General features: G+C 51.9%; 2 protein-coding genes across 4 annotated transcripts; both read right to left on the reverse strand.

Moving 5' to 3' along the window:
• Positions 1 to 2,291: 2,291 nt before the first annotated feature.
• Positions 2,292 to 10,325, reverse strand: RBM42 (RNA binding motif protein 42). Of its 2 annotated transcripts, XM_045532317.1 has the most exons (10): positions 10,058 to 10,325; positions 9,681 to 9,825; positions 8,267 to 8,351; positions 8,085 to 8,159; positions 6,154 to 6,219; positions 5,899 to 6,074; positions 5,087 to 5,419; positions 4,733 to 4,850; positions 2,624 to 2,818; positions 2,292 to 2,532 (listed from the first exon to the last, which is right to left on the reverse strand). In XM_045532317.1, exons 1-10 carry the CDS (start codon positions 10,183 to 10,185, stop codon positions 2,420 to 2,422), a joined length of 1,434 nt encoding a protein of 477 aa, XP_045388273.1. In that variant the 5' UTR covers positions 10,186 to 10,325; the 3' UTR covers positions 2,292 to 2,419. The 2 variants fall into 2 exon arrangements, with proteins under 2 accessions (XP_045388273.1, XP_045388274.1); XM_045532318.1 differs by lacking the exon at positions 6,154 to 6,219 and having other exon boundaries at positions 5,899 to 6,053.
• A 1,652-nt stretch (positions 10,326 to 11,977) lies between these two features.
• Positions 11,978 to 21,374, reverse strand: HAUS5 (HAUS augmin like complex subunit 5). 2 transcript variants are annotated; one of them, XM_045532319.1, is made up of 19 exons: positions 21,228 to 21,374; positions 20,717 to 20,779; positions 20,602 to 20,634; positions 20,461 to 20,485; positions 19,749 to 19,854; positions 19,509 to 19,668; positions 18,342 to 18,411; positions 18,169 to 18,251; positions 17,594 to 17,651; positions 17,310 to 17,434; positions 17,061 to 17,124; positions 16,823 to 16,953; positions 16,439 to 16,601; positions 16,110 to 16,190; positions 15,866 to 16,011; positions 15,516 to 15,627; positions 15,312 to 15,444; positions 13,210 to 13,342; positions 11,978 to 13,057 (listed from the first exon to the last, which is right to left on the reverse strand). In XM_045532319.1, the coding sequence occupies exons 1-19, from the start codon at positions 21,314 to 21,316 to the stop codon at positions 12,940 to 12,942; spliced, it is 1,893 nt and encodes a 630-aa protein (XP_045388275.1). In that variant the 5' UTR covers positions 21,317 to 21,374; the 3' UTR covers positions 11,978 to 12,939. The 2 variants fall into 2 exon arrangements, with proteins under 2 accessions (XP_045388275.1, XP_045388276.1); XM_045532320.1 differs by lacking the exon at positions 21,228 to 21,374 and adding an exon at positions 20,947 to 21,207.
• Positions 21,375 to 25,357: the final 3,983 nt, after the last annotated feature.

The following is a 25,357-nucleotide window of genomic DNA, read 5'->3' on the forward strand; positions in this document are numbered from 1 at the left end:
TCGCAACAATTGGGGAAATTTGAGTATAAACTGAATATGAGATACCATATAATTACTTTCTTAGATGTGATAATGGTCTTATGATATGAAAGATGTCTCTATTCTGAAATGAACACAGATATTTAGGGATGAGGTGTTATACAATGTCTGTAACTTGCTTCAAATAACTCAGCAAAAAACAAAAAAAAATTCATGCATGTAACATTAATACATACATACAACATTTGGGACATACCTAATGTTTGGACATATACAACTAAAAAATTATTTGTTGTTTACCTGAAATTCAACAAGTTGATGTCCTATATTTTTGTTTGCTAAATCTGGCAACCCTTAACCCAGGTAACCTGGCTTCAGAGACTATGCTTGTGCCCATCCTGCTATATTAATAAGTAAATATTTACCATTAAAAATAACTTTTTAATATGGACATTTTCCAGTATTCACCTAGCTTCTTGATTATTAACCACTTGCCATTCTGGAGGGTGAGAGGAGGGGAGGCACTGCTCTTCTGTCCATTTTACAGAAGGGAAACTGGGCTTCAAGAGGGAGAGTCACTTTATCAAGGTCACATGGAACCAGGGTGGGGCTAGGATTGGATCCAGTGTTGGTTGAGCCACCCAGCCCTGGGGCATGACTGGCCCCTCCATCCACTCAGCCCTGGGGCCAGAAGGGAGTCCAGGCCTGCCTTCCCTGAAGCTGACCTCTGTCTCTCCATGTCTCTCTGCCCTGTTCAGGTTGGTGTCCCCAGCTCTGGATCTCTGTTGCACCCGGCTTCATTCTGTGAGGCCTTGTCACCCAGTCTCTTTTAACAAGTCTCTGTCCCTTCTCATCTCTGAGTGTTCCTTTCTTCTTGTCTGTCTCCATCTGTCTCTCTCTGTGGGTTTTCTCCCCGTCTTCCTTCCCACTGCACTGTCTCTGATAGTTCTCATCTCTGCACCTCTGAGTCTCCCTTCTCTGTGTCCCTGTCTGCCTCTTCCTGTCCTCAGGAAGACTTGTGTGTACTTTTAAAACCCTCCTTTCCTGCTTGCCCCTATGGTTGCAGTGAGCAGAAGGGGATCGGGTAGGAAGGGCTAGTGATGAGGGGAAGGGGGTTTGAGGGCCTGGGGCTGGGTGGTCTAGCCCAGGTGGCAGGGGGTGAAGGGCACTTCCTACCAGGGAAGGAAGCCCTTACCCCTCTGACCAGACTGGAAAATGTGACGTCAGAGAGGGGGCAGTAAGGATGGAAGACAGGAACAGAAGAAATTTGACACCTCTCCTGGGTGACCTCCTTCCCTGAGGCCTTGGTATTGTCTCCTCTCACTCCCACCCTTTTTGTGCAGCTAAGTCCTTCCCAGCGTGCCCCCTCCTAATGCAGGTTCTGATGGCTGTGTCCTGGCAGGCCTTCATCTCCTTCCCACAGTCAAGCCCTGCACGGCCTGGTCCCTACCCTAGCCTCCCTCCAGACCCCCAGCCCACAGTGGTGGTCTCAGTGCTCTCTCGAAAGCACAGATCTGTGATGCCAGCCCCCTGCTTGCTCCAGCCTTCAGGATAAAGTCTAAGCTCTTAGCCTGGCATTCCAGGTTCTGCACCTCTTTGGACAGGCAGAGGCCAGCCTGGAGCTGGGAAGAGAGGGGGAGACACCCACAGATACAGAGAAAAGAGAGACTCAGAGAGATACAGACTCTTAGAGACACTCAGAGATAGCCATACAAAGACATATAGCAACATCGTAAGTCAGCTGGGATTTGGCAGAGTGAAAAAACTGGAAAACAGTCTGAGAGACCAGACCCAGAGAGTAAGATTTCCAGAAGAAAACAAGTCTCAGAAGTGCTAAGAATGACAGTTCCTTCAGGAAGCCCTTTCTGATCCACAGATCTGCACCCTGGGCTCCCCCAGCCCTACCCTGATCGCTCTGGGCTGTGTGTGGCGTCAGCCTTTCTTCTGCCACTGGACCATGAGCTGCGAGGAGCAGGGCCCGGGACTGTTTCAGTCTCTATTGTGTCGCCAGCATTTGCGAGTTTGCTGAAAGTCTAGAAGGCTGTGAGCTCCAGAAGGGTGGGCCTAGAAGACCCCCTACTTGGTGCTGAGAACACAGGATGGAGTCAGACCTGCCATGACCCCGCCCTTCTCCTCCGGAATGGGCTGTGCTCCTTGTGCACTTGACAGAGTTGAAGCAGAGGTAATGGGTGCATAGTAGGGGCTCCAGAGTGCTCACCTGCTGTCCAGGTAAACTTTCAAGCCTCCCCACAATTTTCAAGTGGGGGATGCCAACCCCCACTCCCCAGAATGCTTTCAAGCCCAGCCAAGGATGGAAATGAACATAAATTTATTGAAACTGGTTTTGAGGCAGGTGAGTGGATAGGTGGGGGTTTTGCAAAGACAGCTGGGGGAGGAGCCAGCGCCCGGCCGGATAGGAGCGGGTGCCCAGCCACAGACCCTATCTCAGGCCCAGCTTCTTCTTTTCCTTCTGCTTCTTGCGGACCACGTCCAGATTCCGGTCCTTCCACATGCTCTTGCGGAGCTTGATGGGGCGGGAGCCCACATACTTCCCTGCAGAAACGGAGGGTTCTAGTCAGGCTTGGGGTCAGGCCTAGGTCAGATGCCTGCCACAGCCACTGTCCCTAGGGGAGGCCTCACCCACCATTCATCTCACGCATGGCGCGCACATAATCGCTGGGGTCCTTGAAGCTGACAAAACCGTAGCCCTTGGTCTTGCCTGTGCGCTTGTCTCGGATCACCTTAGCCTTAAGGAAGGATGGGAAGCGGCTGAAGGCGCGTGCCAGGATGTCATCGTTCACTTCATTGCCCAGATCCCCACAGAAGATCCGGAAGTCATCTGGGGATGGGAGACAGAAAGGGTCAGAGGATGCAGATTCCTGGCCAGAGTCCACTTTGTGTGAATGCCCCACTTTCTCTGGAGGCTCTGCTAAGCACCTGGAGAGATCTGTATGCACCTGGCACGCTCAACAACCCTTTTACACTAAGGCATAGAGAGGTCAAATCATCTATCCGAAGTTCCCAACCAGGAAGTGGCAAGGCTGCGACAAGAGCTCAGGCATCTGCCTCCAGAGTCCTTACTTTAACCTCTACCTGTACTGCCCTTCCCCACCCCGGGCCATCTCATGCATTCCCATGATGCAGCCCCTCACTCTGTTCCAGCCCCGGCCTTTCCACTGAGCCCCTGGCACCCCTTGGTGTCCTGGACACTTTCCCATGGACATCCCTTGGGCCCCTAACACCCACTTGCCTCCCATCATGGCACCTTAGTAACACAGGCTTCATCTTCCCTCAGCCTTGCTTCCTTTGCCAAGCCCACTCTGATTCCCCCTTGAATCCTGGACACACTGCCTGATCCTTCTCCAACGCTGAGCTCAGCTGCCATTCTCAGCCATACCCTCTGGGTCGGGCCGTGCCCCTACTGAGCATGCTCAGTCCCAGTGAAGCCCTATCCCCGTGAGGCTCATGCTATTATTTCCTGTTTGGCAATGAGGAAAATGAGGCTTGAAAGGCTAAGTAACTTGCCCAAGGTCACAGAACTAGGGTCTCAAGCCTGCACTGTCCTGTCTGGCCCTCACTTGGGGCAGTAGAAGGTCCCAGTAGAGGAGGCAGAAGTCAAGGACTGGGGTGGGAGGTGGGTGTGTTTCCTTTCTCAGATATTGCTGTGGCTTCCCATGGCTTCTGTGGTGATTACGGACACTCTTTGAGAACACACTGGGCTACCCCAGGAGGAAACAATCTGACAAACTCAGAGGGTAGAACCTTGTCTTCTACAAGACAACTGGCCTGGACACTTTAAAAGATAATCTAGGCCATGCCTGTAACCCCAGCACTTTGCGAGGTGGAGGCTGAGGATCGCTTGAGACCAGGAGTTTGAGACCAGCCTGGGCAACATAGTGAGACCCCATCTTTACAAAAAGACAAAAAAATTAGCTGAGTATGGGGCATGTGCCTGTAGTCCTTGCTACTCAGGAAGCTGAAGCAGCAGAATCGCTCAAGTCCAGGAGTTTGAGGTGGCAGTGACCTACCATTCTGTCACTGCACTCCAGCCCAGGAGACAGAGCAAGACCCTGTCTCATAAAAAAACAAAAAACAATAAAAACATCTAGAGACATAACACTGCATACAGTCTAGTTTGGGGCAAAAATAGCTAAAGTAGAATTTCAGGACAACTGGGGAAATTTGAATATAAACTGAAGATACCATAGAATTATAGTTGATTTTCTTAGATGTCTTAATGGCATGATATGAAAGAAATGTCTCTTTTCTCAGGAGTCGAATAGTGAGATATTTAGAAGTAATGACTTCACTTTACAACTTGCTTCAAATGACTGAAAAACCCAAAATAACCTACATACATATACGCACAGAGGAATAAACAAGCAAAATGTTAATTGCTGCATCTAGGTGTGGATAAATGACTGGTCACTATGCCATTCTGTGTTTAAAACCTTTCATAAGAAGTCTCGAGAAGAAAGAATACTCCTTGACCTCCAGCAAGCCAGGCCCCTCATGAGTACGATGAGTCAGAAAGCCCTAGGTACTAATCACCCCCACCAAGTTCTGGCCCATGGCTGGATGAGGGACCTGCCCCTCAGAGCTGTAGTCTCTCCTCCATGACGTGGGCTAACAACAGTGCCTGCCCTGCGGAAAGGTGTGGAGTCACCTGGTTCACCTTCCCTGTCTGTAGCCCCACGGAGGGCGGCCTGGCCTTAGCTGAGCAACGCCTGACCTTACACTTCAGCCCACTTACCAGCATCCCATTCCAGCAGGCTGGGGTCCTCCCAGCTGCTCCCAGCTGCAGTGCGAATGCAGCGTTTCAATTTTTCTGGCTTCCCCTTCTTCTTGTCTTCACCCAGGGGCTCTGGGACCTGAGGAGGGAAGGGGAGGGGTACAAAGGGCTTGGTGTTGGAGCTTCCCACTCTCCTTTGCTCCCAGGCCTCCTGCCTCCACAGTAAGGACTGGATGTGCTTTTGCATGTGGACTCCCCAAGTCCTCCCACCATCTGGACAAAAGACCCCATGTGTTTCTGTGTGTGGAAGCTCATGGGCTCCTGCCTGCCCTCCAAGCCCCTTCTGTCCCCTCAGTGCCATGCTCCCTTGCTTACCTCAAGAGCCATGAGGCCAGGGGGTGGCTCAGGCCGAGGGGGCCGGGGCCGAGGACGCAGGGACAGGAGCTCGGGAATGCGCAGTGGGGGCAGTAGGCCACGTACTACCTCCAACGGGAGGGGCAGTGGCTCAGGCTCAGGCAATGGCATGGCCAGGGCCAGTGGCAGGCTGGGCCCAATGACTGCAGGGCCTGTGGGGGCCCCTCCTGCTCCCACGGCCACCGCTGCACTAGCCTCCTCCAGCCCAGCCGCCGCTGCCACCACGGCCTCTTCCTTCTCTTTCAGGCCCAACCCGAGGCCCAGGCCCAGCTCTCGGGGCGCTGCTGGCTCTTCCTGTGGGTAAGGAGAGCACGAGGGGCCGGGTCACAGACTCACACCTTACTTTCATCCCCATCCCGTACAACAAAGCAAGGGCCTAGGAGTCAGGGAGCAGGCAAGGGACACCTAGGCAAAGAAAGAAGTCTCTAGTCAGACTCACACACAGAGAAACACAGGCAAAGAGAGACAGACAGACACAGGGACAAATAACATCAAGACAAAAACAGAGACAATCAAAGGAAAAATAGAGATACAGAGATAGAAATACACCAACAGCATGTGTTTCTCTCCATATTCTTTTCACAAAAGGCAGGAAAAACAGATTTGGCCACAGAAAGAAACAGGGACAGATGGGCACAGAAAGAGTCAGAGACTGAGAAGGCAGGGGAACAAATGCCAGGGCAGGGGCAGACAGAGACACAGCGCTCCGGGCCAGGATTGAGGACCTCCCCGCCCACCGCACCTCTGACCATTAGTTCCCTGTCCATACTCACCAGGGGAGGCCTCAGAGCAGCCATGGAGCCCAGGGGGGGCCCTGGGGCCCGAGCCATTGGTGGCAGCATCATGGGTGGTCCAGGGGGCCCAGGCAGAGGGGGGCCCACGAGGGCCTGGTGAGGGGGCCGCAGGGCCATAGCGCGGGGACCACCTGCTGCAGAAGAGAGAGCAGAATCTGTCAGGGTGTTAGTGGGGTAGTCGGAGGGCTTAGGTGGGGAGTTATGTGGCAGGGATGATGACCCTGGCCACCTCACCTGCTCTCTGTAGCACATGGGGGACGAAGGCCGGACGCAGGATAGGGGCCCTCTGGGGGGCCACAGCTGTGGGAGAGAGAGATGGGGGTGTGTGTCATGGGGGACAGGTGCACTTGGGGCAAGGTGTGTGTGGGTGTATTCTCAGTATCCAAAAAATCCTGGAGAAGAGTTTGGGGAGCCTTCTGGGAGATGTGGGCTCTTTCCACTGGTTCATTCAGCAAAAATTTACCACTGAGGAACTCCTCTGGGCCCAGCCCTGTGGTGAGCAACACTGGGGACACACCAACAGAACAGCGGTTCTTAGGGAACTCCTGGTACAAGCAGGAGGGAACAGACTCCTCACAAAAGAATGGCAGCCCAGAGCGATCAGGGCTGGACAGGGGAAAAGCCCAGGCAGAGCGATCAGTGCTGGGGGGCGGGGGGGGGGAAGTGCAGGGAGCTGTTGGAACCCAGAGGAGTCCTCTGACCTAGTCAGAGGACTAGAGAAGGCTTCCTGGAGAAAGGGACCTGCGAGCTGAGACTCGAAGGATAATGAAGAGTTAGTCAGGCAAAGGGTGAGTGGAAATATTACTGGCAGGGAGAACATTTATAAGCAAAATCTTTTTCCCTTTCAGTTTAGGGTAACTGTAATAGAGGAAGTGGGGGTTAGAGAGCATCACGAGAAGCGTTGAGAGGTCAGCAGGCATTCAAGCACAGCCTTCTTGGCTGAGCTGTGGATGTCTTCCTGAGGTACTGAGGAGCCACAGCAGGGTGGGAAGCTGGGCACGGAGGGTAGGTCAGGTTTGCATTTTGATCAAAACCATACTAAAGAGTAAAAGATGTTAAAACTTCTCAGACATCTTTAGATAAAAAAGTGTACCAGGATTTAGGTAACATAATTAACAAGTTGGGTTTAATAGGGATCTCATTTACATCCAAATGAGAACACACATCCATTTCATACATATAAGAAAGTAACATCACGAAAATTGACAGCGTGTGTAAAGGTTACCTGAACAACAAAAGGTGGAATGTGGAGAATGGTCTGTGGAGAGGATAGGCTGGAAGATTATAGTGGGGTAACGATGAGCAGGGAAGAGAAGGAACCTCAACAGGAGTATTGCTGGCACATCCCAGCAATGTTTGGGGCTCCTGAGGAGGCTGTGGGCATCTCTCTCTGCAAGCCAGGTCATATAGGGTCTGGAGTGCCAGGTGGGGAGTTTGGAGCTTGTTTGGATGGTCTGTCCATCCCATCAACAGACAGTATGTGACGCTTACTATGTGGTAGGTAGAAACACTTCTGCCCTTCATGGAGTTCTTATTTTAGGGGACGCAAAAGGTGACAACTGGCCGGGTGCGGTGGCTCATGCCTGTAATCCCAGCATTCTGGGAGGCTGAGGCGGGAGGATCACTTGAGGTCAGGAGTTCGGGACCAGCCTGAGCAAGAGTGACACCCCGTCTCTACTAAAAATAAAAAAATTTAGCTGGGTGTGGTAGCACATGCCTGTAGTCCCAGCTCCTGGGAGGCTAAGGCAGGTGGATCACTTGAGCCCAGTAGTTTGAGGTTGCTGTGAGCTAGGCTGACACCAAGGCACTCTAGACAAGGCAACAGAGCAAGACTTTGTCTCAAAAAAAAAAAAGTGATACTCATACTAAATAAGTAAATTGTATAGCCTGTTATAAGGTGTTAAGTGCTGTGGGAAAACACAGCAAAGGTTTAGGATTAGGACTGACAGTAGGAGGTTGGTTTCCAGTGATCAAGTTAAAGCCAAATTGGCTTGAAAGAATAGGAAAGTCAGGGAAGTACTGATCAGCTTTGTACTGTTGGAAGATGACAACAGGGTAGGGATGAAATGGAGAAGGTGATTTAGAGCAGTGATTTAGGCAAGAAGCTTAAGTTGTTGAAATAAGAGTGGCTGGTAAAATATAGGGGTCCTTGGCCCCACACCTACCTGCTCGCCGCAGGAACATGGCTTCTCGAGCCTCTGGACTGTCTAGGTGACTCCGATCACCAGGGCCAAAGCCAACTGTTGGGAAGAGAGAGACGAGGATGGTGGGAGAAGAGTCTCAGGCATCCCTTTTTACCACCCTGTCTGATTGCTTTGACCCCCTCACCTTGCCACTCCTTACTTACCTGGGCCCACAAAAGGAGGGCCACCCACCATGGGAGGAACTACTGTGGCTGCAGCTGCTGCCCGGGCCTCCAAAGTCTGCTGGACCTGTTGGAGAAGAGGCGGGGGTGAAGGGCCTGACTCAGTGTCCCCAATCGGCTGTGGCTGGCTCACTCCAAGAGGCTCAAAGTTTTATCCTTTGTGCTTGGTGTGGGGCTGGCTATCAACCTTTAAGTCTCAGCTAAAATGCTACTTCTCAGGGAAGCTTTTGGGATCACACTAGATAAAGCTCTCCTTAGCCTCTCAGTAGTAAATTCTCTTGATTCTGCCCTTGCCCCTTACAGTCTATTCTCTAAACACAGCCAGAGAGACCCTGTTAATCTCTAAGTTGGACCATAGCACTCTTCTGCTCAAAATCCTCCAATAGTTCCCCATCTCAGAGTAAAAGCCAAGGTCCTTACGGTGGCCCATAAGGCTCTACAGCAGTGGTCCCAAGTTTTTTGGCACCAGGGATCGGTTTCACGGAAGACAATCTTTCCATGGGGTGGGGGATGGTGAGCAATGGGGAGCGGCTATAAAGACAGATGAAGTTTCACTCACTCGCCTGCCCGCTGCTCACCTCCTGCTGTGTGGCCCAGTTCCCAACAGGCCATGGACTGGTGCCAGTCTGCAGCCCAGGGGTTGGGGACCGCAGCTTTATAGGATCTCTCTGACCTTATCTCTGCCCACGTTCCTCTTTGCTCACTCCACTCCAGCCACCAATCTCCCTGCTGTTCCTTGCACGTGACAGGTATGCACCCCTGGCAGTTCTCTGCTGGGAATGTTCTTCCCCCAGATATCTTCATGTCTTTGCTTAAATGTCAGCTCTTCAGAAAGGCCTGCCCTGAATGTACTAATAAACCTCTGCCCTTCTTAACATACCTTGACCTGTCTCTCCCTAGTAAAATGTAAACTCCCAAAAGGCAGTGATTCTTTGTTTTGTTCTGTTACATGCCTAATGCCTAGAGTAAGTCCCTGGTGCATACAAGGTACCCAATAACTACTTGTTGACAGAATGAACAAGTTTCATTTACTTATTTTCATTTTAATAGTGTTTCTCTCTCTCCTATCTCTCCTAGTCATACATAGGTGGCTATTGAGCACTTGAAATGTGAAGAATGAGAAGCTATTTAGTGTAAATATAAATTTTAAATAGATATGGAACATTCTTGTCTTCATCGCAGAAAGCGCTACTGTACAACATGCTCTAGAATATAAGCTCCCAAAGGGCAGAAATATTATCTGCCTTAGTCATTACTGTGTTCTCAGTGCCCGGCACATAAAATATGTCATGCTAATTGGTCAACCAGTCAAAACGTCAATAGCTCTCTGTATACAAACACATACTGTGTTTGAGGCATTATGTTCCCTGACTTATATGCCTTAGCTCAGCCATACCTGTTGGTATGTGTTGGTCGCGATAATCGGGCGGATCACAGGAGCCGCTGGGACCTGCATCGCTTCTACCGTGGGAACCGTGGGCACCGCAGGAACAGCAGTTGGAATTCCGGTAACTGGAGCCCCCAGAACTTCCTGTTCAAACCTGGTGGGGCAGGACAGATACCACAGCTCAGGACCTCATAGCAATGCTGGAACGCAGGGTATATCGAGACAGCGCTTTCAACCCTGACAACTCCTTTCCTATCCCCGCCCTCACAATCCCGAAAGTTCCACTTCCCCATGTTACAGCCTCCGGGCTATCGAGGGCTGGACGCTCAGGATTCACTGAGTCTGGCTCTGAGATAGCTTTTATTACGCCTTGCTGAGGGCCTTACAGGGCCATCTCCGCCTCCATTTCCTTCAAGCGTTCCTCGCCGCTTTTCCCCGGGATGCCGGCACCAGGGCCCGGGACCACGGGCCCTCCTGCACCCGGGAGTCCCGGGGCCGGCCCCGCCCCGGCCATCGCTGCCGCCGTCGCTGTTGCCGTTACTACAGACTCAGCTCAGCCGCCTCCGCCGACTCTGCTGCTGTCTACTCTCTGGCTCCGTCAGAGTGGGCGCCCGCGGATGACGTACAGCGAAAGCGACGGCGCCGCCGCATGACGCCATACGCCCCCCGGGATGAGGGCCAATGAGACTTGGCCACACCCTCAAGAAGCAATATTGGCCAATCAGAGCCCCGGATAGACGAACTAAGGGAAGAACCTGGATCTATGAGAGCGCGGCGATGAAGGGCGGCCACGCCTTCGTGGAGGGACACGGGCTAATGAGAGCGAAGCAAAGTCTGTTGGTCCCATCCCTAATGTGGTATCTGGACCTTTGAGAACGCAGGAAAGTTCGGAGGCCCCTCCCGTGCTACCTCAAAGCCCGCGCCGGAAGTTTTTAAACACGCTGAAGTCCGCGTCAACCCCAGGGTTGGGCGTGTCTAGGGACCTAGCTGGGGGCCGGGGCCCCGGGGGGGTCCTACTATGGGGTAGACAGACACCCTACCTGTGATTCCCAGAAAGACTAGAGACGTCATGAAGGAAACTCAGAGGAAGCGCCTGACCCAGGCTTCCTGGATGATGTGACATCTGAAGACATTTGCTAAAGAAAACGAGGAGAGATGTTCTGGGTAGAACAGCTTATGCCAAGGCCCAGAGACAATAGTCCAGTGCATCTACTCAGAGGGACATGTGTGTGGGTTTGGACTCTGTGTCCTTTCTTGGGACACAGTTGACCTCTCCCCTTTTTTGTAGCCCTCAAATCGTTTTATTATGTTTTCAAACATGCACAACATTAGAGGAAATAGTATTAATACTCTGAAACACTACCAATATTCTGCACTTCTGGTTTCATCTATACTTATATTTTTTGCTGAAATATGTTAAAGCAAATTCTAGACATCAATTTACTCACGGATGCATCAGTATGTCTAACAGATAACTATTTTTTAAAACATGCCATTCATTATGCCATTATTAATACCATCAAATTAATTTCTTAGTACATCTGACACTCAGACCATGTTTAATTTTCCATCTCAAAAATGTCTTTATACAATAGTATTGTAAAATCAAGATCCAATTATGCATTGCATTTGGCTGGTTGGGTTTTTTTTTTTCTGTCAAAACTTAATTTTATTGACTACCTTGGTTTTTGAAGTCTCTATTTGAATCTGCACCAATGAATGCTCTGTTAAACCACTGGCTTTTGTTTGCTCTTGTGCTAGACATGCGATAAAGAGAGAATTAAAAGCTTTTTTAAAAAACATTATTATTAACTGAAGTCCATACTTTATTGAGATTTCCTTAGTGTTTACCTAATCCCTTTTCTGCTCCAGCTTCTCATCTAGGATACCACATTACATTTGGTTGTCACATCTCCTTGGGCTTCTCTTGCCTGTGACGGTTTTTCACACTTTTCTTGTTTTTGATGACCTTGTCAGTTTTGAAAGAGTACTGGTTAGGTATCTGGAATGTTTCTCATTTGAGATTTATCTGATGTTGACATTAACTCTGTATTTATTTTTCTTCTGGAACCAGGCAAGTTAAGTTCACTTCATTTGGGAGAAAAAAATAGCAAGAAGAGACAGGGAAACCTTGAAAAATAAGCAACCAGCCATTTCAGATATGATAACATATTACAAAGCCTTTGTAATCAAAACACCATGGGAATGGGACACAGAGAGTTAGATACTCAACAGGTCTGAAGAGTACCCAGATATAGCCCAATTAGACATGGAAATTTAGTGAATGAAAAAGTGACATCTCAAACTGGTGGGTAAAGTTTTACTTTATAAATTGAAGAATAATCCACACAGTGAAATGCACAGGCCTTAAGAATACTGCTAGATTAGTTGGGACAAATCTCTGTACCTGTGTAACCTCTACCACTCTCAACACATAATACATTCCCATCACCCTGGAAAGCTTCCCTGTCTCCTCCTCAGCTGATCGCAGCAACTGCTGCTCGGACTGGGAATTTTAATAAGTGCTGTTGGGATATATGTAAAATAAGACAAAATTGGATCTATTTGCTAGGATAAATTCCAAATGGCTCAGATTTAAACGTATAAAAACTAGAAGACAATCTCATCTTTTACCACCACCTGCACCCTCCAACTCCCCCTGCCCCCAATACACTGGCCTCCCCTATGGCCCTCACGCCAGCACATTCCAGGTCAGGACCTTTACACGTGCTGTAGCTGCCACCGCAGGCTCTTCCTCAGACACCCGGGTGGCTCCTGCTCCCTACCTCTGTGGACTGTGACCTCTGCAGTGTAGCCCTCTATTTAAATCACACCTCCTACACCCTGTTTTACTTTCTCCGTAGCTGTCACCTTCCAACATACGATATATTTTACTTATTTTGTCAACTGTCTATCTCCCTGCCCTAGAACATCACCCTTCTGAAGGCAGGGACTTCTGTCTGTTTTGTTCAGTGCTGAATCCCCAGTGCCTAGAAGAGGTGCTCCCTTACTTTTCACTGAGGGTAAATGTGATGGAGTTTTAGGGGTATCTGGGGGCAGTCCAGAGTACTCTGGGTTTTGGCAGGATGTAAGAACAGGGGCAGGGGAATCGAGAGAAGCAGAACAGCGTGGGAGGGGGGATGCAGGCATGGGTGGGGGCAATGGGCTGATAAATCCTGGCGATGCTTCTTCCGAATATCGTATTGAGAGAGGTAAGGTGTCCGGGTGAACAAATGTGAAGTTCTTGACTCCTATTCGAGCCCCCTCTTCATGTGCACAGCTTCTGCAGGGCCCCCTGGGCCTGAACCCAGCGCAGCTGCCACTGGGCCAGGGACAGGCCCTGGCAGAGCTCCCCAGAGAGGGCAGCTTGGCCTGGCTGCTCCCACCTGGGGAAGGGATGGCATCAGAGGGAAGGCTTGGCCCTCCAGACCCTCACTGGCCTCCCCCCACACCACAGCCTGCTCCTCACCAGCCCCCGGCCTGAGTCCTGACTTTCCACCCAGCTCAGTTCCCCAACCCCATCATGTCCCCTTCTCACCAGTCCCCCACAACCCCGTGCAGCTCAGGGATTCGCTCCAGCGCCTGTTTCAGCAGGTTCTCCAGCTTCTTCAGAGCCTGCCCCACATTCTCTTTCTGCTCCTCTTCCTGGGACGCCTGGCTCTGCAGCAGCTCTGAGGGTGAGAAACCCCGGAAGGCAGCACTGAGTCCTCTGGCTCTCTGGGGCCTTGCAGCCAATGCGTCACCAAGTCTCCACCTAGCCTTGACCTAAGCATCTCTCCCAAACCTGTCCCTTCTCCCAGGTCCTCATCCTAAGGGCAACCCCACCACCCCCAGGCCTCATCCTGGATGCCTCCCTCCCTCCCCCGACAGCCCATCAGTCTCCATGGACCATCCCCCCAGCTTCCTGAGTTTGCTCCTCCCCACTTCCCTACTCTCCCCTCACCCTCCCTCCTAGGCTGCAGGCCTGTCTCCCACTTGGGTCCACCCTCTACATGGCAGTCAGCCACGATCTTCCTGAAGCTTAAACTTGATCCTCTTCTTCCCCTGTTTAGAACCCTCCAAGGCTCCCTAGTGCCCCCAAGGCAGAGTCCAGGCCCCTCAGCCTGGTATTTGAGAGTTTGCATTATGTGGCATCTGCTTACTACTCTTGGGAAAAACCTGACTTATCCCCAGGGCCTGCACGAGAAACCATCTTTCCTCCTGGAAGCCCATCCCAGCATTGCTCATGCCAAGGCTTCCTCCTTAGTCTGCTCTAGCCCTTCACTCAAGCAGTGTTTCCCTCTGGGACTGGGACTGGGTCTAGTCCTTCTTCGTGTGCCCAGAACAGGGCCCAGCCCAGAGCAAGTGCAGATTAGCAGTGTGGTCAGACCTCTTGGGCCTGAATCCTGACTCCATCCCATCCTTGCCCTGTGACCTCGATCCTGACATTTGCTCTTTCTTTAGCTACATCTGCTGTCAGGTGGAATTATTTGAGGTGTAGGACAGCGGGGCAGGGGGCAGATAGATCGATGAACTCTGGAGAAGGGACCCACAGGGCTTGCTGACAGGTTGAAGGTGGAGGGTTAGGGAGCTGGGGGGTATTAAGGATGATTCCTGGGTTTCTGGCTGCAGCACCTGAATGAGGAGGGTGGGATAATTTATTTAGGAAGGAAACCAAGAAGAAGAAGAACAAAATTGCTTTTTGGAGTAAAGACAGAACCAAGAGTTCCATTATAGATACGTTAAAGTTGAAGATGCCCCACGGGTGGGGAGATGCTGTACCATGTCTTGTCACTCCTGCACGCTGCGCCCTCCCCTCGTGGACCGGTGGAAGGCAGGGAGCCGCACACTCAAAGGCCTGAAAACAGTCTTTCCTACTTTGATGACGGTACCCTCAATTCACCTCTTCCATCTCTTTATTCTCTGATTTTGCTTCTGCTGTGGGGAAATCTGGGGGTCTGGAGAGCTCTCTCCTCACTTCCCTTTAAGCTATGTGGGCCAGTGGTGGGCAGATACCCAGCAAGTGTTTGCTGAGTGAATCCTGGAATGCACGACTTCTCCGAGTTTCCGTGTCCTCATCTGTGAACCGGGAGTCTTACTCCCTTCCCTCATGGTAAGGCCCCAAAGAGACTGTGTGTGCGCAATTACTGTAATCGCATTGGAAACCCAGGGTGCTTACTGACCCCTGTTTGGGTCACCTGCCTGAATCTTCCTAGCAACTCTGTAAGACACTAATGTTATGCTTACTCTACTGAGGAGGAAACTGAGGCACAGGGGATCACATAGCCAGGAAGAGACAAGGCTGAGAGGAGAATCCAGGTAGTTTACTCCACAGCCCAGCTTTTAACTACTGAAGGCTACTACGTGATGGTGAGAAACGAATACCTGGCAATCCGACGGGCAGTGTACTCAGTGGTTAGGAGCACTGACCAGCCAGACTGCCTGGGTTCACATCCCAGCTCTGCTATCTGGGACACCTACTACGTCCCCTGAATCTCAGTGCCCCTCTCTGCAATGGGGAGCACAGCACGCTTACCAAACTAGTGAGCATGTTTAACACCCGCGCACAGTGAGTAAGCCAAGGGCGCCGTTGGGTGTTCCTTCTGGAGGCGGACTGGGAAGGGGCAAGGGTGCTGGATGGGGGAAGCAGGGCAGGCCTACCCGGGATGGAAGGGCCTGGTGGCAGGCTGTCTTTCATGTAGAGCAGATCCCAGCACCGGAGATCCCGCTGGTCCTGGAGGAACAAGAAGTCCTGGCGAAGAGAGGCAGCCACCGGCAGAAGCAGCTCTGGAGCCTGGAGGGAGGGGGAAGGATAGTTACCTTGGGCAGGAGTGGACAGACAAGTCACAGGGGACAGGTACTCACCTTTCCTGGGGGCAGCCCCAGCGTGTGGCTCAGCGCTATGAAGCTGGAGCCCCTTGGGGACATGGAGTGCAGCTGGTGGATGGACGGCAGGACCGTGGGCAGGGCTTTCAACCTGTGGGGGGCAGTCTAGGTTGGGTGGGGCACTGAGAGGGGGACTTGGGTTCTAGAGGCTCCGGGGAACCAGGAACGCGGAGGTGGGTCTGGGGACTAGGAAGCCTGACTGGGGCTGGTGACCTGAGGGTGAGGTCTGGCAACCTGGGAACACTGGGGGTCTGAGTTATGTTTTTGGAGGGAGTTCAGGGAGTGACAGTCACCCATGGCAGGGAACATGGGGGCGGCCCCAGGCTCACTCTCTGGGACTGTGCCGCAGCAGGGTGCCCAGTAGAACGTGGGGCAGATGCTGGATTTTCTCCTCCCGACGGCGACACAGCTCCTGGATCTGTGGTGCCACCGCCTCAGACGTGGGGACCACCTTTCGCTGAGCCAGCACCAGCACCTCGGGGGGAAGCAGAGGGATGGGTGGGGCAGCCTAGTCCACCCAGCCCAGCCCGGCAGATCCTGCCCTAACCACACCTCACCCCAGCGCCCTCTCACCTCCCCAGGGCTCCGGCGCAGGCGGGTCTTGCTGGCTGAGTTCCCCTTGATGAGCAGGCGGACCTGTTCCTGGGTCTCCTCCTGAGGAACCAGGAGGCCACCGAGAGACTAGCTCCTTCCCACCTCCCAACCCAGGGTCACCCCATTTGCACGGGTCCTGCTTCCTCCTGGGAGATTCACCCTGGGCCTCTCCCAACAGGAGGCCGTTCTTAATTTTTCTGTTTTTCTTTTTTTACTTTGGATCATTTACACCAAAAGGAGGCCGTTCAAAGCCTCCACTGTGGCTCTTCACCAGGCCCTGCCGCTTCTGCCCGGGCCCAGCCTCTCACCACCAGCTGGCGCCAGCACAGGATCCGCTGCTGTTTGGCCTGAAGCTCCCTCAGCAGAAGCTGCCGGTGCCCAGCTGCGTCCTCCAGCTCCAGGCTCTGGGCACGCAGGGCCTTGAGCTCTGCCCATAGGCCACAGTCCCGAAGCCCCAGCATCAGCACCTGCCTGGGGGACAAGCAGAAGAGAGCAAAAGACAGGAAGGCGACTGAGACTCAGTCGGGGAGGGAGATGAGATCTGCAGGGATGCACAGGGGACCACAAACCAGGGAGACAAACTTCGAGGAAAGGGGGGCAGAGACGGAAGCCACAGGGCAGGAAAAGTCCAACATCCTGAGACACCTGGGGGAGGGATGGCCCGAAGGCCCCTGGCGAGGGAGCCCCTTCACCTCTCGCTGGATCCCAGAGTACAACTCTCCACCTCCTCCAGCAGGCCCTCCAGGCGCCGGGCCAGGACGTGCCGTTCCTTCAGGACGGTGCCCCGTTGGGTGAGCAGTGCACCCACAGTCTGCCAGCCCTCCTGGAGCAGGTGTACAAAGTCAGGGTAGGCATGGTCCATGGGGTGAGGGGACTGACTGGGTCTCGGAATGGGAGGGAGTGGAGCTCTGGGGAGGGTCCTGGGGTCACCTGGATGAGATGCACCATAGACGGCAGGGCCTGGCCGGAGTCCGACTTGTCCAGTGCCTGGGGCCTGGGATGGGGGCAAAGCTGGTGAGGGAGCAGCCCTGTGCCTTGCCTTAGCGCTTGAGGGTAGCCAGTATCTGTCTGCCTACCACAATGGGCACTGGGTTCAGTTCTGCCCCATCAGCAGGTGGCTGTGCCCAGCTCACCCACCCAACTGCTCCGCCCAGACTGTAGGAACACTCCACTCCACACCTGGGTAGCGCTGTATCTCCAAGCCCGTCCCCATTGCACAGAGACCGAATTTCTGCCTCTCGCTCTGCAGCCAGGTGCTCCAAGGCAGCCAGGATGTGGCCCGGGGGGTGGTTTGTCAGCAGCGTCTGATGGGGGCAGGGATGAAGTCAGGGCAGGACTGGGGCAGGGCTGCGAGCTGAGGCCCCACGGGAAGGGGGTGGGGATCAAGACTTAGGTGCTGGCACCCTGAGGTTTGATCGTGGGACTGGAGGGTGTGGCCTTTGCTGAGGGCCCTGCCCTCTTACCTCCACTGAGCTAAGCCACTGCTGGTAGGAAATTCCAAAGTGGTCATCACTAGGGATCCTGTGGGGTTGGGTAAGGGAACAGAGAATGTTATAAGACACACCAATTATCCCTCTAATTATCACCACCGCCCTGCCCTATAAGGTATGGGCTGTCACTGTCCCGACTTTGCAGATGAGGAAACCTCCTCTATGCCTGCTGGACTTGAGTTCCCTGATTACACCAACTTGCTGGCCTTGGGGCCCTTACATGTGCTGTTTACCTGGGACACTCTCTTGACCCCCCACCCTAGCTTAGCCCCTCCCCTCCTTGCCTTCTCAGCTGGGAGAGGCACCTGCTCTGGGTGTCCAGAGCTTTTTAGGCTTCCCCACCTCCCACCAGCCCTGTCCAGCTGGTTGTCACTGTCTGTGACGGGTCTGTCTCCTCTTCATCCCAGCCTGGAAACCCTGGCGGAGCAGGGCCTGAGACTGACATAGCCCAGAAGCTCAGTGTCTGAGGAATTAACAAACAAGCAGCTCCCCCACACCCCTAAAGCTCAGGTTCTTTGCAGGGTCTTTGGGGGCTGGAGGACACTCACGGGGTGCTCCCTGTCTTGGCCTGGGGAATCAGGAGGTTCTGCAGGAACTGGGCGCGGAGGGTGTAGGCTGTTCGGATATCACGCTAGGGAGAAGAGGATGGGGAATGAGGGGGACCCAAGTGTCTGCCTGATCCTGGACTCCTACCCCTTCTCTCAGGGTCCAGGACTCTTACCAGGACCACAGGCTCCAGGCCCAGGGCTGCTGATGTCAGGGGTCCAAAGGTCACATCCACTTTGGCCTTCCTGGAGGGAGCAGTGCAGTTGGGGCTGGGGTCCCTGGGAGGAGGGAACTGGGAGAACAGAGGTCTGTGCCCCATCCCCTCTCACTGCCAGCAAGGCCAGTCACAGGGACCACTGAGCCAGGATTCTGGGGGCCACCTCCAAGATTAGGCCACTGTCACCTCCCAGCTGGACTATTGCATTAGCCTCCTCACTGGTCTCCGTGCTTTTGCCCCCTGCATTCTATTCTCTACTCCGCAGGCAATGATCCTGTTAAAACCTAAGGAAGATCATGTCCCTGCTCAAAACCCTCCAAAACCATGTGACTGATGTTTTCCCATCACATTTAGAATAACAGCAGTGGTTAGTAGGTACTCTTGTAAGCACTTTACATGATTTAACTCACCTACTTATCACACCTCCCCTATAAGGTTGGTATCAGTATTGTCCCCATTCCATAGATCTTAGAAACTGAGGCATAGTGAAGTTCAATATTTTGCCCAAGGTCACACAGTTGTAAGTGGCCAAGGCAGGGCAGGAACCCAGTCTCAGAGTAAAATTCCAATGCCTCCATGGCGCTCTGTCCACTTCTGCAGCCTCAGCTCCTCATGTTCTCCCTCTTGCCTGTGAAAAATCCGCTGAACTGGCCTTCTGGCAGGTTCTTCCTGCACACCGAGCTCAGGGCTTCTGCTCTCGCTAGTCCCTCTCCATGGAAAGTCCTCCCCCAACTCAAATGATACCTCCTCAAGGGCCTTCCTTGACTACCCTTTCTATCTCGTCACCTTTCTTCATGGCACTCATCTCTACCTGAAATTGTAGGGTCTGTTTGTTTCCTAGTTTACGATCTGTCTTCTGTGCGTCAGAATGTAAGCTTTAGGAGGGCACGGACTTGTCCTTTGTTTACTGCTGTTTCCCCAGAGCTGGTGTTCAAGATATACATTTGGCACCATTCCAGGCACTGGAAATACAGGTGGCTGAGATGATAAAACCTCCTGGTTTTAAATCCTATGGGTAGGAGCTCAGAATTGTGGAACCCCAGAAGGGATCAAGGCGGAGCACCAGGGTCCCTAAGGAGAATGTCTGGCCACCGAGCCTGGTGAGGGCTGGTCCCTGAGACCTACCTCTCTATGTCCTGCAGGCGCCTGAGCTGATTCTGCAGCTGCTGCGTGGGATCTCGGAGCCTATGCTGCTGTTTTCGCATGGCCCCAGCTTGGGCCCGAAGGAGGAGAGCACGACGCTGAGTGTCTTGCATGCTCTGCAGTGCCTGCTCCATGGCCATGTCTGTGGGAGGAACAGGGGTGGCTGTCAGCACCTTCCCCACCACATGTTCCACTGACCATCTTCCCGGCCCCATGGGTCACCCTGAGCCTCAGTCTCTCGCTCCACCAGCTCCAGGCTCTGGTCTAACTCCTGGATCTCTGCCCGCAGGCGGGCCACAGTGGCTTCCAGCTCCAACTTCCGACGGACCTGGTAGGATCAGGTACAGGGTAAGATGCGTGGTCTGATCAGGGCTCAGCCTGGCCTGACTGCCTTTTATGGGGCACCAGGCTCCCCACCTGCCCAGGGGGTGGCAGAGGGTTTTACCTAAGCAGTTTCTATGTCTGACACAGAAGCACTAAGGTACTATCCTGGCCCCCTCCTTCCTCCTGGGATTGCCTCACTTACCCTCCCAGTCTGATTCCTGTCTGCATCAGTGATACCCACACCTCTGTCCCAGCCCTGATCTCTTCCTCAAGCCCCACATCTAGGAGTCCCAAGGCCTCCCCTTAGATGTCATCTGGGCCCCTTAAACTTACTGGGTCCCACACTTGCCTCAGCATCTTTTCCAATCCTGTCCTTTCCCCCATCTCTCCTCACCAGCTTTGATGCCACATATCTATCGTATCCATGTCCCCCATCTCCCACACAACTTATGTCTGTTTCCCCCTGGACTGTAAGCTCTGCGAGTGCAGCGATCAGGGCTGTCTTGTGACCCAGTGTCCCCAGCATCACCTAGCACTAGGCTGGGCTTAGGGCAGAAGATCTGCAAGTCTTTTTTGGATAAAAGAGAATCTTGTAGCACATGCTTCTCACCTCTGGACTGTCCTGGTGGCCATACCTAAGGAAATGAGGCCAAAGTCAGGGGTGACTGGGGCTCCCAGGGGGAAGTGGGAAGCTGGGGGTGGGAACAGGGCTAGATTGGAACAGGGAAGATAGGAGGAGATGGGTTATTACCACAGCAGGTTTCCACGGATCTTCTTGACAGTCCTAGAGTGGAGAAGTAGAAGGAAGAGGAGTTACTGTGCCCTCACCTGGGTCCCCTCCCCTCCCCTGCCCCAGCCCAGCTCACCTCTGACTGTGCACATGCTGCAAGATGTAGGCCCAGATGTCAGCTCCCTGGCCCAGACACAGCCTGTGGGGACAGTGTGTAAGGGTGTGCCTGGGGCAGCACACGGGGCGGAGGATCCTCACTCCCAGGGTGATGGTGATAGGTAAAGTCTACCAGGGGCTCACTTCTCTGGGAGGAAAGGCCCATACTTTTAGGGGTTAGATATTCCCTCCTGGGGAGTTCTTAGTCACCGAGAGGTGAGCTTCTCGCTAGGTGTGGGGGTAGTCTCATCCCCTGGTGAGGTGCTCCCTTTGTCCTGCGACAGCGTCATCTCCAGTCAGCTCCAGAGGTTGGGGGTGGTGGGTGTACTGCCAGGAAGTGCTCTCTCATGACCAGATGTGGGTCACTCCTACAGACTCAGTCCCCAGTGGGCGGTCACTGCTAACTCGCCAGTGTCCCGAGGGGGGGAGCCCTCAGTAACTCGGGTCATTCAGAATGGGGGACCGAGTCCTCACTCCGGAGTGGCCCTCACCTGCGCAGTGCCGATTCCGGGGCCCGGGCTGCCCCCATCTCTTCGGCCGCCCAGCGACCCAGTTCCCGCGCTTCCAGCGCTAGCTCCATGACAGCAAAGCGGCCGCTGCAGCCGCCTCCCGTACCCACTTCAAGTGTGGCGCCTGCCTGTGACGACACGAGTGCGCCAGCGGTGACGTCACCGGTTGCCGGGCAGACAGCTGGCCCCGGCGCTGCAAAGTGCTTGTCCGGTTGGGTCTGGCGGCTCGGGCGCCTCCGGGATGAGTCACTGAGTAAAAGACAAAAAGGTGTAGAGAGACGGTGGCGCCCGCTCACCTTCCCTCGTTCTCCCGCTCGCTACCAGCCGTCCCGGCGCCTGCGAGGTCTGTGGGGCGCCCCAGAAAGCACTAGGGGTGGAGTTCTGGAGCCTCCGGGGCCAGGCCGGAGATCTGGATGCGCTGTGGGAGGAAAACTGTCTGAGACAGGCCCTGAGAAATGGCACCATTTAGGGACCTTTCCTTCAACGTGCGTGCCTGGGTCACCACTCTGTCCTCAGTGTTCAGGACAGAGCTTGGCTCTCTCAACGTTGTTGAATGAACAAATACGGGGGAAGGTAGTGGGGGGAGACTAAAGCTGGGGACTCAGGGAGGAGGCTGGAGCAGGATGAGCGGGGCGGAGCGAGGACAGTGCGGGGCCAGGGTGAGGCTGTGGGGCAGGGAGCAGAGGCTAGGTAAATGGGTCATGGAGTTGAGGGACTTGGGAGGGTTCAGGCTCTGGCCTGGTGATTGGATGGGACAGACTTTGGAAAGGCGGCCTGAGAGAAAGAGCAGCTTTGAGGGAGATGCTGAGGACAGTGTGGGACTCTACGGGTATAAGGAGCCAGAGCAACAGCCAAAGGGAGGCTCAGGTCTCTGGCGGAAGAACAAGGGACCATGATCACCACTGAGATAGCAGATTTGGGGGTAAAAGCTGAGGCCAGCTTCAAATGCTTCTCAAGGATTGAGAGGTAGAAGACAGTGCCAAGTGCTGATGTAATCTAGGTGGGCTTCCTGGAGGAAAGATTGGCAACTGTAACTCCTTGATGTCTGATTTTGCAACAGCTGCCATTTTCCCCAAACATCTTCACCCTTCTACACTGTGTGGAGTGTTTTGCTATTTAAAAAAAAATCAATTAGACACCATGTCTATGAGATTTTCAGGAGCCTTTGAACATGTTTGAGACCTTTAAAATGTATTGGCTGTTAAGCGAATGAAAAGACAAGTCACAGACTAGGAGAAAATATTTGCAAAACACATACCTTGTAAAGGATTTGTATCCAGAACATATAAAGAATTATTGGCCAGGCATGGTGGCTCACACCTGTAATCCTAGCACTCTGGGAGGCCGAGGTGGGAGGATCGCTTGAAGTCAGGAGCCAGGAGTTCAAGACCAGACTGAGCAAGAGCGAGACTCTGTCTCTACTAATAATAGAAAAAATTAGCCGGACGTGGTGTGGTGGTGCATGACTGTAGTCCCAGCTACTTGGAGGGCTGAGGCAGGAGGGTCGCTTGAGCCCAGGAGTTTGAGGTTGCTGTGAGCTAGGCTGATGCCACCACACTCCAGCCTGGGCAACAGAGTGAGACTCTGTCTCAAAAAAAAAAAAAAAGAAAAGAAAAGTTTCTGTGTGAAGAGCAGTCGCGTTGCCCTACATGTGCCACTCAGGACAGAAGCCCTTTTTCCTACTGGCTTTTAATTAGTCATCCTGCATCCAGCATTTAGAATGTTTATTTTGCACTTGGCTGATTTGCAGAAACAAGCAAGGGAAAAGAGCCAAATCATTTACAGACATAACCAAATCAAGAGAAACCACAATAAGAGTGTTCACCAAGATTTTAACCCAGGCATGCAGATCAAACAAAATACTAAACTAGGCACACAGATCAAGAGTGAATTCACCAGAAAAGACATGCCTCAGACACAGAATGTAAATTCTGTAGAAACCACAGCACTCAAACCAGAAAGACACTTGTTTTTATACCAGAAAAGACTTTCCAGAAAAGACAAAAAGTCTTTTAGCCTTCCAGGAAGAATGTGAACTCTTATTTAAGGTAGCCTTGTAACCATACCAAATCTTGAATAATATAAAAAAGCTGCTACCAAAAGGAGGGAGGCATGGCCTGAGAAAAGACTCCCCAGGGCAGAAAAAGTGACCCGTGGAAGCAGAGAGCTCAAAGGGTTCAAGTGAGTACTGCATAGAGTTTCCAAGAATCGCCAATTCCTTCTGACAGTCATCTTGCTCCAGGTCCCACTTTGGACGCCATTTATGTCAACCCAAAGAACAAACAGAGACTCTCTAAAAGCAAATGATATTTATTCAGGAAAAGGGCATTGCAATGGGAATATGTATGCCATAGCAAACCATGTGCGTATTCAGGAATGTAAAGGAAGACCAAGGTCTTTAAAGGAAAAATGAGGAGGATTACATAACTGTTTCGAGGTAACTATCCTTGGCTACAAAGAGAGCAATAACAAGGACAATGCCAGTCCAAGGGTGGACAGGAAGTTGCTGGGCAGATGTTCTCACAGAACTATTTTTTTGGTGTGTAAGGGTGCAATGGCCTTTGGGCAATGTTGTGGTTTTTGTAGAGTTTTTTGTGATAGTTTTGTTATTAGGCATGTAAGTGTGAGAACCGTCTCTTCATGGGCTTCTCTGGCTCTATTTATTAGGGTTTATTTATTTATTTATTTGGGACAAAGTCTCACTCTGTTGCATCAGCCTAGCTCACAGCAACCTCAAACTCCTGGGCTCAAGCGATCCTCCTGCCTCAGCCTCACGAGTAGCTGGGACTACAGGCATGTGCCACCATGCCTGGCTAATTTTTTCTGTATATATTTTTAGTTGTCCATATAATTTCTTTTTATTTTTTTAGTAGAGACGGGGTCTTGCTTTTGCTCAGGCTGGTCTCGAACTCCTGAGCTCAAACGATCCACCTGCCTCGGCCTCCCAGAGTGCTAGGATTACAGGCGTGAGCCACCGCGCCTGGCCTATTTATTTATTTTTTAACACAAGTGACTCCATTTTGATTTCTGACAACTTTCACATCATCTGCAGTCATGCATCACTTAATGATGGGGACACATTCTGGGAAATGCACTGTTAGGTGATTTCATCATTGTGCGAACATCATAGAATGTACTTGCACAGACCTAGACGGCATCGCCTGCTACATACCTAAGCGATATGGTGTGGCCTGTTGCTCATACGCTACAAACCTGTCCAGCATGTTACTGTACCGAATACTGTAGGCAGTTATAACACTATGATGTTATTTATATATCTAAACATAGAAAAGATACAGTAAAAATATGGCACTATAATCTTATGAGACCACTGTCATTTATGCAGACTCCCTTTGACTAAATGTTGTCATGTTGCACATGCCTGTATTTCAGTCTGGAGGAGCCTGAATTCCACAGTCGTATTGTTAGGAGGTGTCTGGGTGAGGCCTGGAAGGTGGAGAGCCGAGAAGATTTGTTAGAAGTCACTAAGCACCACGACACCCCTAAAACAATGACTTTGTGTCATTGTACACACATGTATTTAGTAAAAGTGTAAAAACACACAGGTGGATTGACAGCAACATGAAGTTCAGGGTTTTTTTTCCTGGAAACGAGGGAGAGAGGGAAGGACAGAACAGAGAAGGAGAGGGGAAGGAGAATAATACATATCTATACAATTTTATTTCTGATAAGAAGAGATCTGATACAAATATAAGAAAACATTTACATCTTTTAATTCTTGATAGTACTTGGGGATTTGTTGGATCTCTTTTCTGTACTGTCTGTAGATTTGGAACATTTCTTTAAGTACATTAACAAATGCAATATTTTTTATTTTATTTAATTGACATATAATGATTGCACATATTTACAGGGTCCATAGTGATGTTTCAATACATACAATGGATAGTGATCAGATTAGGGTAATTAGCATATCCATCATCTTGAACATTTATCATTTCTTTGTGTTGGAAACATTCAATATCCTCCTTTTAGCTATTTGAAACTATATATTATTGTTGACTATAGTCAGCCTACGGTGCCCTAGAATACTAGAACTTATTCCTTCTAACTAGCTGTAATTTTGTAACCTTTAACAAACTTCTCCCTGT

The sequence above is a fragment of the Lemur catta genome, chromosome 19 (assembly GCF_020740605.2).
Source record: "Lemur catta isolate mLemCat1 chromosome 19, mLemCat1.pri, whole genome shotgun sequence".
Taxonomy (NCBI): Eukaryota; Metazoa; Chordata; class Mammalia; order Primates; family Lemuridae; genus Lemur; species Lemur catta.

Coding starts and splice junctions, on each gene's coding strand:
- RBM42 (XM_045532317.1), bottom strand. CDS start 10,185: ATGGCCGGGGCGGGGCCGGCCCCGGGACTCCCGGGTGCAGGAGGGCCC. Junction 8,352..9,680: donor CGACCAACACATACCAACAG/GTATGGCTGAGC, acceptor CTTCTCCAACAG/GTCCAGCAGACTTTGGAGGC. Junction 8,160..8,266: donor CCCTCCTTTTGTGGGCCCAG/GTAAGTAAGGAG, acceptor TCTTCCCAACAG/TTGGCTTTGGCCCTGGTGAT.
- HAUS5 (XM_045532319.1), bottom strand. CDS start 21,316: ATGGAGCTAGCGCTGGAAGCGCGGGAACTGGGTCGCTGGGCGGCCGAA. Junction 19,669..19,748: donor GCGAGAGACTGAGGCTCAGG/GTGACCCATGGG, acceptor TTCCTCCCACAG/ACATGGCCATGGAGCAGGCA. Junction 16,012..16,109: donor TGCGCCGGAGCCCTGGGGAG/GTGAGAGGGCGC, acceptor CTTCCCCCCGAG/GTGCTGGTGCTGGCTCAGCG.